Source organism: Drosophila arizonae, chromosome 2 (assembly GCF_054131065.1).
Source record: "Drosophila arizonae isolate 15081-1271.41 chromosome 2, UAZ_ARI_1.0, whole genome shotgun sequence".
In the NCBI taxonomy this organism is placed as follows: Eukaryota; Metazoa; Arthropoda; class Insecta; order Diptera; family Drosophilidae; genus Drosophila; species Drosophila arizonae.
The window spans coordinates 30,823,960-30,839,122 of NC_142922.1; the positions used below are offsets into that span (position 1 = coordinate 30,823,960).

The 15,163-nt window shown below is 39.7% G+C and overlaps 2 protein-coding genes across 3 annotated transcripts; both read left to right on the forward strand.

Moving 5' to 3' along the window:
- The first annotated feature begins 2,561 nt into the window (after positions 1 to 2,561).
- On the forward strand, positions 2,562 to 5,749 carry Orco (odorant receptor co-receptor). 2 transcript variants are annotated; one of them, XM_018001004.2, is made up of 7 exons: positions 2,562 to 2,718; positions 2,942 to 3,301; positions 3,358 to 3,872; positions 3,933 to 4,155; positions 4,861 to 5,065; positions 5,127 to 5,282; positions 5,343 to 5,749. In XM_018001004.2, exons 2-7 carry the CDS (start codon positions 2,994 to 2,996, stop codon positions 5,391 to 5,393), a joined length of 1,458 nt encoding a protein of 485 aa, XP_017856493.1. In that variant the 5' UTR covers positions 2,562 to 2,718; positions 2,942 to 2,993; the 3' UTR covers positions 5,394 to 5,749. The 2 variants fall into 2 exon arrangements, with proteins under 2 accessions (XP_017856493.1, XP_089332019.1); XM_089475893.1 differs by lacking the exon at positions 2,562 to 2,718 and adding an exon at positions 2,725 to 2,871.
- A 5,441-nt stretch (positions 5,750 to 11,190) lies between these two features.
- Positions 11,191 to 15,106, forward strand: LOC108608991 (alpha-tocopherol transfer protein-like). The gene is made up of 3 exons (XM_018000654.2): positions 11,191 to 11,352; positions 13,911 to 14,215; positions 14,279 to 15,106. Exons 2-3 carry the CDS (start codon positions 13,911 to 13,913, stop codon positions 14,898 to 14,900), a joined length of 927 nt encoding a protein of 308 aa, XP_017856143.1. The 5' UTR covers positions 11,191 to 11,352; the 3' UTR covers positions 14,901 to 15,106.
- The last annotated feature ends 57 nt before the right edge of the window (positions 15,107 to 15,163 follow it).

The window sequence follows — 15,163 nt, forward strand, 5'->3', positions numbered from 1 at the left end:
AAAGTAAGGTAACTGTAATTTTAAGTTTGAAGCTTAAAAACTGTGATACCGATTCTGATTCCAGGGTTTCTGAGATACCGGAAAATGCATTTTCTTATTTGCCGTGCCTTTAGTGAGCGGATCGGAAAATTTTTTGTATATATTCCAAATTTTAGCTTCAATAACGCATAGATAGTTTTCATAGGTATAATGTACAAAACCAGGTAAATCTATTCGTTTAATTTTCGTGAATGAGTATACAAAATACAATAATTATGTATAGTTTATTGCGATAGCAGAGCTTCAAAATACGATGACGCAATATTTTACTTTTAGTATATTCCCTCATATATAGGAAAAATCCAAACCATCCAATCAAATGAAAGAAAGAATGAGAGAGAAGGCGTGGGAGAGTGAGAAAGAGAGAGTGTGTGTGATAAGGAGGGTTTGTTTATGTTTTGCTGGGGACAGAGAGAGCCGGAATTTGCGATAAAGTGCGTGGGTCGAGTCAAGGGCGTGGGAATCGGGTGAAGGCCTTTTCTGAGAGCTAGATAAGAGCTTTACTCTACATTTTTTCTTCGCCGTCTTCTTCTTCAAGACAGTGAGAGGAAGAGAAAGAAAGAGAGATTGATAAAAGTACTTTGTTTAAATTTCGGTGAATGTGGAACTTGGGAATTACAGCTGCGATCGTAACAAACTCCGATGTAAGTGAGTAACAAACAAATTCTATTTAAAAAACGAGGCCAAATACAATTAATTAATAAATAAATATCTATGAATTCATATCAAACCCTTTAACCACCTTTTATCACCTTAGAAGCCATTTAGTTCAATAAAGTAGCAAAAAAAAAAAAAAAAAAAAAAAAAAAAAAACGTATATAAACTTATATATACGTATATAAACTTATCAAGGAATACTAATGCTTAAATAACTATAATTGGGGTTTTGTTAAGTGAAAATAAAGTAAAACCTGTTTTTTTTATGACCAAAGTATTTTTATTAGGCAGTCTTTATTTATGTATGCTACGACCTTTACATCTCTCCTATATATGTGACGTTAGTCAATATAAATATATTTATGCATTGCTAAAAACTTTTCTTAGAATATTTCATTTGATTTAAAATTAATATTATGTATCGCGGGTATCAAATCTCTTAATTCTTTAATGGACAGCAAGAGGGAAATTTATTTGACACAATAGATTTAGTCAAGTATAAAAATAGAAAGTGATGAATACAGCTCAATACATGTAAATTAATTATATGGCTTATCCGACTGCCCTAACTGAGCTAGAAAAAACGATGTTGCAATATTTTACTCAAGGATAAGGAAGATAAGCGTATGTTAGCTGAAAAAGCGATAGATCTGTCTGGAAAAAGGCTAAATTGACAACAGTGAGCACTACACACACACACAGATACACACATATCCATAAACACCGACACACCCACACATTGACATATATGTTGAGATATTTTCTTACATGTACTTTCAATCAGTTTGTTATTGCTTTTGCTCATGTTGTTGTTGCTGTTGTTGTTGTTGTCATTGCTCGCTTGTGCTTAACATTTGTTCTGGCCCCATTTCCTGAAGGCCACGTAGCTCGAAAGTAATTTGCGAATAAATTTAGATTTTAAGGAGAATGGGGCAAATACACACACCAGCACACACACACACACACAGAAACACATACAAGCACGCGAAACTGTTTTGATTCGAATATTTGATATTGATTTCTAATTTTTCATGCGGGCCATCGTACGCACAGACGACTGTAGTCGAATGTACGAATATTTATATTCCAGAATTTGTTATTCACTCAATTTAAAATTGTATATTAATTTTAGGCATATTAAAGCTTTATTAAATCTACCCTTTGCCTTTTACTTCCGTACTAATAAAGTTGTTAATACATGTAATGGATCCAGCCAGCTCTTATCTGGTTAAGTAAAGTCGCCACCGACAAAAATCGATGTGCCTAAAGTAGGGATAAAACAGATATTTTATGAAACAACTCAGAAAGCCAATGGCACACTTTGCAATTGCACATTACACATTTATCAGGAGCAGCAGGAGGCGAAACTTTGTACCTTATTTTATAATTGTGGGAATCTCACAGTCTGTCCATTGTGGTTGACTGTAAATTGTATAGACTAGCTATAGGCCATAGATTTTCATTAACATGCACAGACGGTCAAGCTGTCAGGGACAGAGAAGAGTAGAGCAGACTAGAGCAGAGCACAGAGGCCCAATAAAGTCGGCTTGTCTTAACTAGTGTCGAGTAGACGTGTCCTTGCCTTATGTACTTGGCCCCTGGAAACACCGATTGTATACGCGCTCACAATTTGAAATGAGTATATTGGTTTTGCGAGCTATCAGTCATGATATATGTCTATCTGTTAAGACTTCAGCTATTTAACTATATATTGAGATATATAATGTAAGGATTACATGGTTAAAACGCAACAGTTCTGCATATTCAGCTGGGCCAAATATAATATTTTTCATAGATTTGAGCGTGAGCGAGTATGAAGCGGTCAGGTGCAGTCGTAGTTCTGGGTGTAGGCGTTGCGTGTGAATTTTATTTTCAAAGACCACGTTCCTCTAGGTCTGGAATCTACATGGACTCGCTATGTATTTATTTAACCGAAGAATGAGTGAAGGGAAATTTGATTTACCAGCAAACTTTTAGTGGCTCGAGATTTTCGTTTTCATTACCATCGAGGACTCGAAGGAGGCAAGTTAGCGACAGCAGCGATAATATCAATCGACAATAATTTCAATTCAATTATTGGTGTCAAGCTAATTAACAGTTTGATAACTGTTTAAAAGTTGAGATGCTTAATTATTGACAAGTGTTGAAGAAAGATTAAAGAACTTTAAAAATTTTGTAAATTAAATGACATAATAAATATTAACAGTTGGGACGAACTAAGCTCGTTCTCATTTCTCACTCACAGGACATAGGATAAAAGGATAAACTTCAACTTTGCTACACGATCTTGAGACACGATGGCTACATCAATGCAGCCCGGCAAGTACACGGGCTTGGTTGCCGACTTGATGCCCAACATCCGGGCGATGCGATACTCTGGACTGTTCATGCACAACTTTACTGGCGGGAGCATCTTTTTCAAGAGGGTTTACTCATCCGTTCACCTGGTGTTGATCGTCATGCACATAGGATTCATCCTGGTCAATCTGGCGCTGAATGCCGAAGAGGTCAACGAGCTGTCCGGCAATACGATAACCACTCTATTCTTTACGCATTGCATTGTGAAGTTCGTCTACCTGGCCGTGAATCAAAAGAACTTTTACAGGTGACCAGAGCTAGTGCTGAGATTGCGAACCGTAAATATAAGCTTGTTTCTGCTAGGACCTTGAACATCTGGAACCAGGCCAACACGCATCCCCTATTCGCGGAATCGGATGCCCGCTACCATTCCATAGCCTTGGCCAAGATGCGCAAGCTCTTCTTTCTGGTCATGCTGACTACGTTCGCTTCGGCCACGGCCTGGACCACGATCACCTTCTTTGGGGACAGTGTGAAATTCGCAGTCGACAAGGAGACGAACTCTAGCATCACCGTCGAGATACCCAGGCTGCCCATCAAGGCCTTCTATCCGTGGGATGCCAGCCACGGCATGTTCTATATGATCAGCTTTGTTCTGCAGGTCTACTACGTGCTCTTCTCCATGGTGCACTCGAATTTGTGCGACGTCATGTTCTGCTCCTGGCTGATTTTCGCCTGCGAGCAACTGCAGCACCTGAAGGGCATCATGAAGCCACTCATGGAGCTGTCCGCCTCCCTCGACACCTACAGACCCAATTCGGCGGCGCTGTTTAGATCGCTCTCGGCCAACTCCAAGTCTGAGCTGATACACAACGAGGGTGCGTGGTACTTGGCGTAAGTCGAGATTTGATTCAGTCTTAGTTAAAATTCAATTGCAGAGAAGGAGCCCGTCACCGACATGGACATGACGGGCATCTATAGCTCTAAGGCGGACTGGGGAGCACAGTTTCGAGCGCCATCCACGCTGCAGTCCTTCAATGCGGGGGGAAACGGCAACGGCAACGGCATGGCCAATAATCCCAATGGACTCACCAAAAAGCAGGAAATGATGGTGCGCAGTGCCATCAAGTATTGGGTGGAGCGTCACAAGCACGTCGTCCGGTGAGTTCAATGCCGAGTCTCAACTGCGATTTGTGTGCAACATACAAATTCAACAATAAGATAGTTGGGCAAGAGCTACAATCGGCTTTGATTGTGCGCCAGTGCTGCAAGTGTAGCCTTTTTCCAAACATGATCTAACAGATCTTTTTGATTGATTTAGATTTATTATATAGATGATAGAAAATACGAATTTCTGATATGGCACTTATCAAGAAATGATCATATCTATATATATTTTTTCGCCAATTGCTTATCCAGTTTGATAGTAAACAGCTTTTATGAGTTCGGACGAATGAAGATTACGGTCAGTGTTACTTCATAAATGTTATAATTTATTATTATGATTATCGATAATATTTGCTGGCATATTCACGACTTGATAAAAAGTTTTCGTTTTCTACAGGATAATATCTAATAATAATAATAAAAAGACTGCTAATATTAAGTATGAAAAATATATCAACCGAATTCGCGATGTGAACTTCGTTACATTTCTCTATAGATCAGTTATAGATTCACGAGTTATATAATAAAATATATATCATATAATTTATATCTTGTCAAGTAGTGGATCGGTATTAAGACTATACGCCCATTCAAGAGCAGCAAGATTTACATACATATCATATCCTATTATTCCTCTTGCTGCTACTTTTACTCTTAATCTTCCTCTTGCTCTCCGTTTCTCTTCACTAACGTGTCTAGTTTGGTGGCTGCCATTGGAGATACGTACGGAGCAGCCCTTCTGTTGCACATGCTTGTTTCGACCATCATGCTCACCTTGCTCGCTTACCAGGCAACCAAGATCAATGGCGTCAATGTGTATGCGTTTACGGTAGTTGGCTATTTGGGCTACGCACTGGCTCAGGTGTTTCACTTCTGCATTTTTGGCAACCGGCTGATTGAAGAGGTGAGTAAGCATTGATGGAGTTGAGAGAGTAGTGACTTATAGAATATATGCCCGCACATAGAGCTCATCTGTGATGGAGGCTGCCTACTCTTGCCATTGGTACGACGGCTCGGAGGAGGCCAAAACTTTCGTGCAGATCGTTTGCCAGCAGTGCCAAAAGGCTATGAGCATATCTGGTGCAAAGTTCTTTACCGTCTCGCTGGATTTGTTTGCCTCGGTACGCCCAGCCCTTCCATTGTCCTTCGCCTCAAAATGTATAATACTTTGTGAATTGCAGGTGCTCGGTGCGGTGGTCACCTACTTCATGGTGCTGGTGCAACTCAAGTGAGCTATGCTCCATCTGATGAAATTTTATTGCTTGTTGTCCGAGTCAACAAATTGTGTCAAAGTTTATATCTAACGATAGCTGCGAAGCTACGAGGCTACAATTACGCATACCTTTATTAAGGTGCATCCTCGCCACCCCGACCAACACCGGCTCGACAGATAATTGCAATTACCTATCGAATATCAGCAGCGCAAGTCTTAGTTTTATACTGCTAGCGAAGCACCTCTTCTACCCATATTTTTCACTTTTATTAATTATTGTAATGAAAGCAATAGACGCAATCGCAATGTGTAGTACAATTTCGTATTTATATATATATTCAAAATTTGGAAATAAATTTGATTTGAAACAAGTAATACTGATTTGGCTCTTAAGCACTCTACAACACAAAGACACTACGCATTTGCTCAGGGAGGACAACACTATTCGGTATTATATATACATGTACGGAAAGACGAATCTAATGAAATCTGGGAGCTACAGGTAAGAATAGACTGTTTGACTGAGAGATAAACTGAACTCTGTAAGCTCTTATACTGCATATGTTTATAAACATACTAAACGAGCAACACACTCACATATATACATACACACAGCCAAACACACGAACATATAAACACGCGATCTGTTAACTACGCACTTTACGCAGCGACTTCACTTTGGCTGCGTTTATGTGCTTTGCTATGGGAAATTAATTATTGAATAACTTTCCACGTGTGTGTATTAGCCACAGCACAACGCTCAAATGGGGAGCAAGTGTGGTAATTATAAAAAATTACACATATACAAAATATCTGTATTTATTACACCGACACAATAAATCGGAAATCGTAGTTCTTGTGCTATCAAGTTACGCTTCTAAAACCAAATGAACTTGAACCTCAACTTAGAGATGAACTAAAAAAAATAAAAAAGTGTATAATGCTATATACGAGAGGGGGTCTTTTATATAGACGGAGAGAAGGAAAGCCGTGCAGATAGACGTGGGCTAGGTCGATTTAACTCTGAAATCATATTTGAATACCCTACCCCGCTCTACTTCATAATACAAAGAAAGGATAATTTAATCCTGTTTGAGGTAATTGAGTAGGGGAAAGAAGTGAAATGGCATTTCGTCAAGCACCCTCACATACAAATGCATGCACGTATGTGGGAGATGGAAGTGATCTATGGCGACTCCATTTATTTTACTTTATTTAATTAAACTCAGAGCGCAGTGAGTCATAATTTCGTGTGGTCTCTTCACTTTTCGCTTAAAGTCTTAACCTCTTGTCTCCTGCACCTCCTCTCTGTCATTGCCCCATCTTCTATTCTTTTTTCTACTACGATGGCGCCAGACTGGGTCAAAGCGACTCTCTAGCTGTGAAGCCTCGTTCTGCGCTAACTTCACAGCACTAGAAGATTACCAGTTCTCATTGGTTTGGACTTTTGAGCCTCTGCTTTATTTCATTACGTAATGCTGCTAAAAAATACTTCTTTAAACTAATGGTATGCTAACACTTAATGGGAATCTGACATATAGAAGTTGTAGTTGGCTGATCGACACTTTCATAGAGCCAGCCAGCGGGATGGAGAGGTAATCGAACAGGAATAGTTTGGATTTCGTTCTTGTTTTGTCTTTGATATACCCTATATATATATAGAGTAGATTTTCTCTTTGCTGAATTCGGAATAATAATATACCCTCTTCCGATTTCCTATTTCCCATTAATTAATATTAATGACAACTATTAAATGCTAAGCAGAGAAAGAAATGCAGTTAATTCGAATTGCACTTTTATTATCTTCAGGTTGACTCATTTTACGTGCCACGCCCACAGTCAGTCGCCCGCCATCTGCAAAGACATTGGCACTGCTCGCTTCGCTGCATGCCAACTATTTTGACGGACAGATGAGCAAAACTCGCTTAATTCAATGTAAATTATTAATGCCGATTTCTAGTCTGCCATTTCTCGTTTTAGCTTCATTTTTTCCATTTTGTTCATTTAAAATTTTTGGCAGCCGCATTAAAAGCCAACAAAATCAACTGTTAGCTAAGTCCGTTACTGCAACAATTGAAGTTGGCAATTAAAGTGTGTTGAGTGTTTTTTTGAACGAAAAGTGGCAAAAATGTAATTTAAAAGAAACACACATATACGCACGCGCACACACACACGCACACACACTGAATCACACATTTTGAAAGCGCGCTTTATGTTTATGATTTCTCGAATTGCCCAACCCCAGCTCCAACTGCAACTGAACTGAACCGAGCTGAACTCAACTCGCACTCGGCTGGAATTGCGGCCACGGCAATACGGCAATACGGCAATACGGCAATACGGCTCTACGGTCGTACGGCTGTAGACCCGTCGGCCTGGAGTTGGGGGCTGCTGCTGCCAGATGGAATTTTATGTAGCTTCTAACAGCTTTCATTTGCCTGACACTAAACCAGTGTGCGCGCTAAGGAAACACGAAATATGTACTTTTATTCGCGTCTATGGGCTTGTAACAACAAGTTACCTTCCTCTTCTAAAGACTTTGCCCAGACCTGCTCGTCTTCAACTGTGTCTCTTCCCCTCCTCTCTCTCTCTCTCTCTATAGCGGTAGGGCTACCCTGCTCACATGTGCGTTAAAGACTAGCTGGTCTTCCTCTTCCTCTTTGTCTTCTGCCAACATGGAGTGGTTGCTGTTAATTTCTTTATGGCACAGACTTTCGTCTGGCAATGAAAGTTTCTTGACTTGCGCACACTGCAACAACAAAAGTGGGTAGCAGCTGCTTAATTTATTAGTCTACTGTTTAATTAGTTTTCTACTCTTCATCATTGTAGTTGCCCCTAAGTAGTTGTTGCTTGGCTTCAACTGTAGACAGGTGAGGAAGAAAGTCCAAAAGGGGCACATTTCCAAGACTTTAATTTCTTATTTAAGAGATATATGAGTACATATACACACACACATATATACATTTTATATATACCTTTTCAACACGATTTGACATTGTTTCTTGAATTTGTTATAGCCTCTGCGCAAATTCCTTTGGGTAGATTAATAAACTGTTAACATTACATGTGCAGCATTAAAGTGTTTGTTTGTTGTTTCTTTTATTGCTGCCAACATCGACTGACCCTAAACTTTGCATACTGCATAAATTACATAATTATGTGGCGAAAGCTGAAACTGAAGCTAAAGCTTGAGTAAGCCCCTTTTTCATATCGTCGATCGGTTTTATATACACGTATGTTTATTTTGATATATTTACTTCTTATTTCAAGCAAAATATTAATAAAGTTTGATCCAACATATGGTCTTCAATTTCCCAATGTATGTATAATATACAGTCGAGTCTCCATAATTCGTCCTCAGATAAATCGAAAATCACGATAAATCGAAAACATGTCTATCCCTTTGAACAAAATTCGATCTGAAAAAACAGATCCTCTTGCCATTTCGAATGATCGGGATTATACTGTACATTATTATGATGTGATATTATAAAATAAATAGGAAATAGTGTTCTATATTTTCTAATCCCTAGAAGGTTGATTCCTGTAGTGCAATAGTACTTGCATTGAGCTCTTGTAACAGTATCCGAATGAGTTTGTGTCTAAGCTTTTCTTTTCTTTTTTTTCAACTATCACTCCGAGAGAGAGAGAGAGAAAAACCGACAGCTACATATCATTGCGCAATGCAGTATATCTAGAATCCGTTATTGGGCGCAGTAATAAAAGTATTATTATAAAAGTATTTTATTAGTGAAGATCAAGAGTATGATATAGATAATATAGATGAATTGACAGTGGCCATGGCATAAATATGCCAACCAGCAAGCGTTACCTATATACATACCTGAACACCTTATCAATGGACAGTGGACTTATTTTACATTTCTAGTTTAAGCGCTTACATTTTGTAAGCATATTACAGAAAACTAATGCAATGGACTAACAAGTAGCATATACAGATTATATAAATATTTGGAAAATCTGGTAATATGTAACATTAAAAGTTTTTATAATTATTGAAATCAATTTCAGATATTTCATAAGTTAATAAATATTTCATATGATATGTTAGTTATCCTTGGAACCAAACCCGCGTACTTTCAAGATCATGAATGCCAATATGCTGGACGTCAAGAAATTGAGTCAATACCCAAGCACACTACTGGAGTATGGAATATCGCTCACGAATGCACATTGGTGAGTGTTAATGGCTCCCGGCTATCGACAATCAGTGCAGTATGGAAAACGTTGTTCATTTAAATGAAAATGAGGAAATGCTATTGCCACTGACACAAGTTCAACGGCTCTAATTTTGTTCGCACAAAAATTTCAGACTGCGGACTGCTTTGCTTTGCTAAATTGCTTAATTAAAAAATGTCGAAAAAAAAAAACAAAGAAAAACAAAAATGAAATAATTATGGCAAAACAGATTTGAGTGGAAATCCAATGTGCACGCAAAGGCGTTTACATTATATTCGCCAATTGGCTGCGATTTTACTCCACATTTTGTGTGCTGCTTAGATTTCGCCATGATATGGCGGCGGGCCTAAGTAATATTTATTACTTTACTTTTTTGCCAATAGAAAGAAGAAATATGTTTGTAATTATATATGTATATATATACATATATATAAAATAGTAATAAGCAAAGCAACGCATTTGACACCTCTAGACAATCAATGAAAAGAAGTAAGAGTTTTCTGATCTTCGTCGTTTGTTGCGGACTAATAAATACTCTGAAGTCAGATTCGACAATCCACTTAAAATTAATTCACAAATATTCAACTTGGTGGAACCTCTACCACAATCGTAGCTAAGGCAAATGTAAGGGGGGAAAATGGAAGTCAAATGAAAGCAATGCATTCGAAAAGAAGTATATTTATTAATCTATTAGGTATATGAATTTATAATTGAAGATTATTTATTTATTTGAATGATAGACCAAATATACGATATATGCATATATAAGAGCCGTAGAATTAAATATTTAAATGAGTTGTTATCAAATTGAGTAGAACAATGAGTTTTGTATTTTCTTAATTTATTAATTTTAACTGGAAATAATAAATTATAGATTAAATTTAAGCCGTCTTATCAGTGCTATATCCGAATCTTGTGTGCGAGATTGAAACTCTTAGTTCCCTTAGAACCCAAGTTCTTAATGAGAAATAGATGGGCAGTTGGACTCTTAGCATATTCGTCACATAGTTATAAAGAATAAAAATTTCATGGGGTCGCAGCAAACGTCTTCTGCCAGTTGCATGCATGTTAATGAAACCATCATACCCCCAATTCGCATTTTTGATGGCCCCAAGAGCAATTAAAATCAAAAGACTTAAGGCACAAACTTGACTGGCGACAGTCGCAACGTGGTTCGAAACTTGGCTGAGCAGCTGACAGAATTTGGGTCTGACCGTTGGTTGTATTGCTGCAGTCGGAACGGCTTGAATGACCGGCAGTGGAGCGTGGCGGGTCTGTGGCCGGCGTGCGCTCATTGAACTTATCTTGCGCAAATGGCGCGCCGCAGCTCTTCTGTCCACGAACCTCAAGCGTTGCTCCGATCCCCCGATCACTCTTGAGCTAACGCCGCGAAAACTTACGCAGACTGTCGACAGTCTGCTGCTGGTTCGTGCAGATTTTTCTCTTTGGCCGATTTTCGTGGCATGATCTGTTTAACGGCTTTCGGTTTTCTTCCACGCGTGTTGTTGCTATTGCAATTGTCGTCGTCATCGCCGTCGCCTTCGTCGTCGTCGTTCGTCAGCTGGCGTTTCGTTGGTTCGCTTTGCTGGCTGCTCGTGAGTATTTATACGCGCTGTAACTTGTTTCGAGACAGTCAGATTTAGTTATCGTCTTCAGTGCTTCGGTCAAGTTGTGTGGCTCCGCTATCCATTCCGCTCCTGCGCTACCAATTGGATATTTCAACGAAAAACCCCCTCCATATAAGGATTAACACTAACTGACTAACCAGCATAATCAAGGTGAGCTGTAATCCTCAGGCAATATTAAAATATTGCATAGAGCCGGTCATTCAGGAAGAAGAAAGAATTGGTCTCTTCGCCGATCTTTTGTATGAATTCCGCCGCATTCCATTATAAATTCTTGCATTTTATGTTATATTGTCATGCTGAAATGCAGCATGGAATTTTAATGAGTGCCCCGACAAAAACCAAAATTTGTGCAAATCATGTGCAGTTAAAGTGTGCTCAAGGAAGAGCAATAGCAATTACAAGTGGTCTTCTTCAACCAAGTTCAACATTGAATAAACGACAGCAAGTTAGCCTGGAATGCGCATAAATAACCGTCAATTGTGGTACTGGCAAAATTGTGAACAATAACTCTACAAAATTCTTCAATTGTTGCCGCAGGAATTTCAATTGCAATCGCCAAAAATATGTGACGCAGCTACAAAATAATTTCAATACAAAGTAAACACAAAATATATAAATGCAGAAGCAACAATGACTGCGCCCAATTTCACTCTCAACTTGATCAAGATCAGCAACACTTAAAAGTTGGCTCACATACGGAGTCCGTTCCCTCATCAACTTTAGGCGGAAAACTCGAGCCATCAATCTGTCCAAAAAGCCCACGGCAACCAAGAAGTTGCAACAGCAACATCAACAACATTAAAGTAATAACTAGAGTGGTCTAGTCGAGCTTGCGCGACTACACTATGCCCTGGACGACTCAGTTGCTCCTTCTTATGGGATAGACTAGGCCTCCTGCTGCATTTCTGGCAGCAAAAACAATATACCCTATACTGTAACAGTAATGGCATATGAGTACATGAATATATGTCCCAGTATAAGAGCTGGGCAGAGCCAGCGTGACGAGAGAGGGAGAGAGGGAGAGAGAGAGATAGAGAGTGTCAGAGCTAGAGCTAAAGACCAAAAGCCAGGCAATAAACCCGTTTCTATTTTAACCGCCTTACATTTGGTTTCGCGAAGATTTTCGCAATATTTGAAGTTGTTGCAGGCAACATTTGCAATAAACGCAATGGCCATTAGCAGCAGCAGTAGCAGCAACAGCAACAGCAACAGCCACAAAAACAAAGCCACATGAGTGTGCATAGAGAACTGTGAGCTTAGTTGCCTCATAATGGGCAAGCAGCACATACAGATCCAAAAATTACATCCACATTCATCAAATTTACAAATTTACCGTAATTGATGTTGGTTTGCTATTGTTGCTGTTGCTGTTGCTGCTGCTCCTGCTGGCAGAATTCAGCCAGCGGTTTTCAATCTTGCAATATTCGTTTAATATTTTTCAACATTTTTTGTTGTTTTGTTTTTGGTCAAATCGCAATATGTTTTGATACAATCGCTGCCTCACTGCGCCGTTCCATAATTGCCGATTGCACGAGTGTGTTGCAAATTTATAGTTTACCTTAAAACCAGTTGATCGAACTAATTAATATTTTGTGTTCCGACCTCAAAAATTTAGAAAATATAATTAATGGGATAGACTAAATTCGTATTAATAGATCAAGCTTTGGAATGGCTTAGCAAAATTTAAGTGCCAAGCAATAAGAAATATAAAATAAATTTAGACTGATCGAGAATAGCTGAAATCGGGTTTCATAGGTATACAAAATAATAATTAAAATTGGCTATATAATATTCCGCTTTGTATTTAGCTGATTTTTAAGTGTTGCCTGTCTATAAATATATGTATAATAGTCACCCCATGCCCCTAATGGCTCTAGGTGCAGGGAGAACAACAACTTGACTTTAACAGAAGCAACAGCTTCGTTTCCACGTAACTGCCTGGGAAGTCAAAGTGGAGCTCAGCCAAGCTCATAGCGAAATTGCGAAAGTAACATTTAAGAGCAAAATTAAGACAACAAAATAAAAATCTTTAAATCGCTTTCCCGGCACATTTGCTGATGAACTTAGTTCCAGCTGTTGCTACGTTTTGAATTTGCATAAGAGCTACATTATACTATTCACTATACATATTCACATATACATATACTGTTTGTTTCGTATTTTGCACTCACTTTTATGGACTCATATATAGTTGTTGCTGCAATCGCCGATAGCACATCAAAACTCAACCGAAATTGCCGAATAAACGTGAACCATGAACAGTTGAGTTTTTAAGGTCGCTTCGCAGTTGATTTGGGCCCAGCTGAATACCTTACGCAAGTGGGCGTGACAGTGCTATGAGTCGGTCTCTATACCCGGCTCTAACTACAGCCAGAAACATTTTGACAATGTGCTCGCATAGAGAGTCGAATAAGGGGTCTGGCCATGCCAATGAATCGAGGCAGTCGCGTGTGACTTCCACTTGAGATTTCTAAGTATTCCAATTAAAATATGAAAATGATTTTTAGATCAAAAGATAATATGTCAAAAATAATGATTGGGCAAGTAACAAATGGGTTGGACGGGTCGCCATTAATGCTATTAACTCTTGTGCAATTAAAAGGTCCTAAAAGCACTTAAAATGATTTTGTATGAATTGAATTGAAGGTCATTCAGCTAAATTAACTCGAATTATTTTCTTTACTCCCCTCTTCACACTCGTCATTTAGATGATGCTACTACATCCAACTCCTGCCCAGCGCGTGAGCATTCGCGAGGAGCTGCGCGAGCCCGAGGATCCAGCAGACATTGAGCGCGACATTAAGCTGATTCGCGAATGGCTGGAGACCCAGCCCCATCTGCCGAAAGACATGGACGATATGCGTCTGACGACCTTCTTGCGCGGCTGCAAGTTCAGCCTGGAGAAGGTGAAGAAGAAGCTCGATATGTACTACACGATGCGGAACGCGGTGCCCGAGTTCTTCTCCAACCGCGACATAAATCGCGAGGAGCTCAACATTGTGCTGGACTATGTGTAATGAAATAGTCAATGGAAACCATTCGATAGCCCAGCCTAATGAGTCTGTCATTCTTTCAGCCACTGCCCCACATTGCCAGGCATTACGCCCAACGGACGTCGCATTACATTCATCCGAGGCATCGACTGCGATTTCCAGCCCCACCATATTCTGGATGCCATGAAGGTGGCCCTGATGATCGGCGACATCCGCTTGGCGGAGGAGTCGGTGGGCATTGCTGGCGACATCTTCATTTTGGACGCAGCCGTCGCAAGCGCCTCTCATTTTGCCAAATTCTCCCCGACGGTGGTGAAGAAGTTCTTGATCGCCGTGCAGGAGGCGTATCCCGTTAAGGTGAAGGAGGTGCATGTGATCAACATTTCGCCATTGGTGGACACCATCTTCAACTTTGTCAAGCCCTTCGTCAAGGAGAAGATCCGCAGCCGCATCACCTTCCACAACGATGTTGAGAGTCTCTACAAGGTGGTGCCACGTGAGCTGCTGCCCAACGAATACGGCGGCAAGGCGGGACCCATTGTTGAGCTCAACCAGTGGTGGAAGAAGAAGCTGGCCGACAACACGGAGTGGTTCAAGGAGCAGGAGGACAAGAAGGCCAACGAATCACTGCGCCCAGGTGCACCAAAGACTACCGATGATCTGTTCGGCATGGAGGGCACGTTCCGCCAACTAAACATAGATTGAGACTACAATTATACCCAACATGTTTCATATGTGTATCTTATATATATTCTTATATTAATCACTCACCCATTTTATTGCCCATTCACATTTATATTGTTCGCTTTTCGCTTCATTCCCTATCTATGTATTGCATGTTGACTCATATCGCCCCAAAGTGCAGTAATTACAATAAAGAAACCGCAGCATATTAAGGAATGAATATCAAACCTCAACTCTTTTCAATTAAAGTATCCGATTAACTTGGGTATATATATAGTGTGATT

Excerpts from the sequence above, each read along its gene's own strand:
- Orco (XM_018001004.2), top strand. The coding sequence starts at position 2,994 with ATGGCTACATCAATGCAGCCCGGCAAGTACACGGGCTTGGTTGCCGAC. Across the intron at positions 3,302-3,357 it reads AATCAAAAGAACTTTTACAG|GACCTTGAACATCTGGAACC; the intron begins GTGACCAGAGCT and ends TGTTTCTGCTAG. Across the intron at positions 4,156-4,860 it reads CGTCACAAGCACGTCGTCCG|TTTGGTGGCTGCCATTGGAG; the intron begins GTGAGTTCAATG and ends TAACGTGTCTAG.
- LOC108608991 (XM_018000654.2), top strand. The coding sequence starts at position 13,911 with ATGATGCTACTACATCCAACTCCTGCCCAGCGCGTGAGCATTCGCGAG. Across the intron at positions 14,216-14,278 it reads AACATTGTGCTGGACTATGT|CCACTGCCCCACATTGCCAG; the intron begins GTAATGAAATAG and ends TCATTCTTTCAG.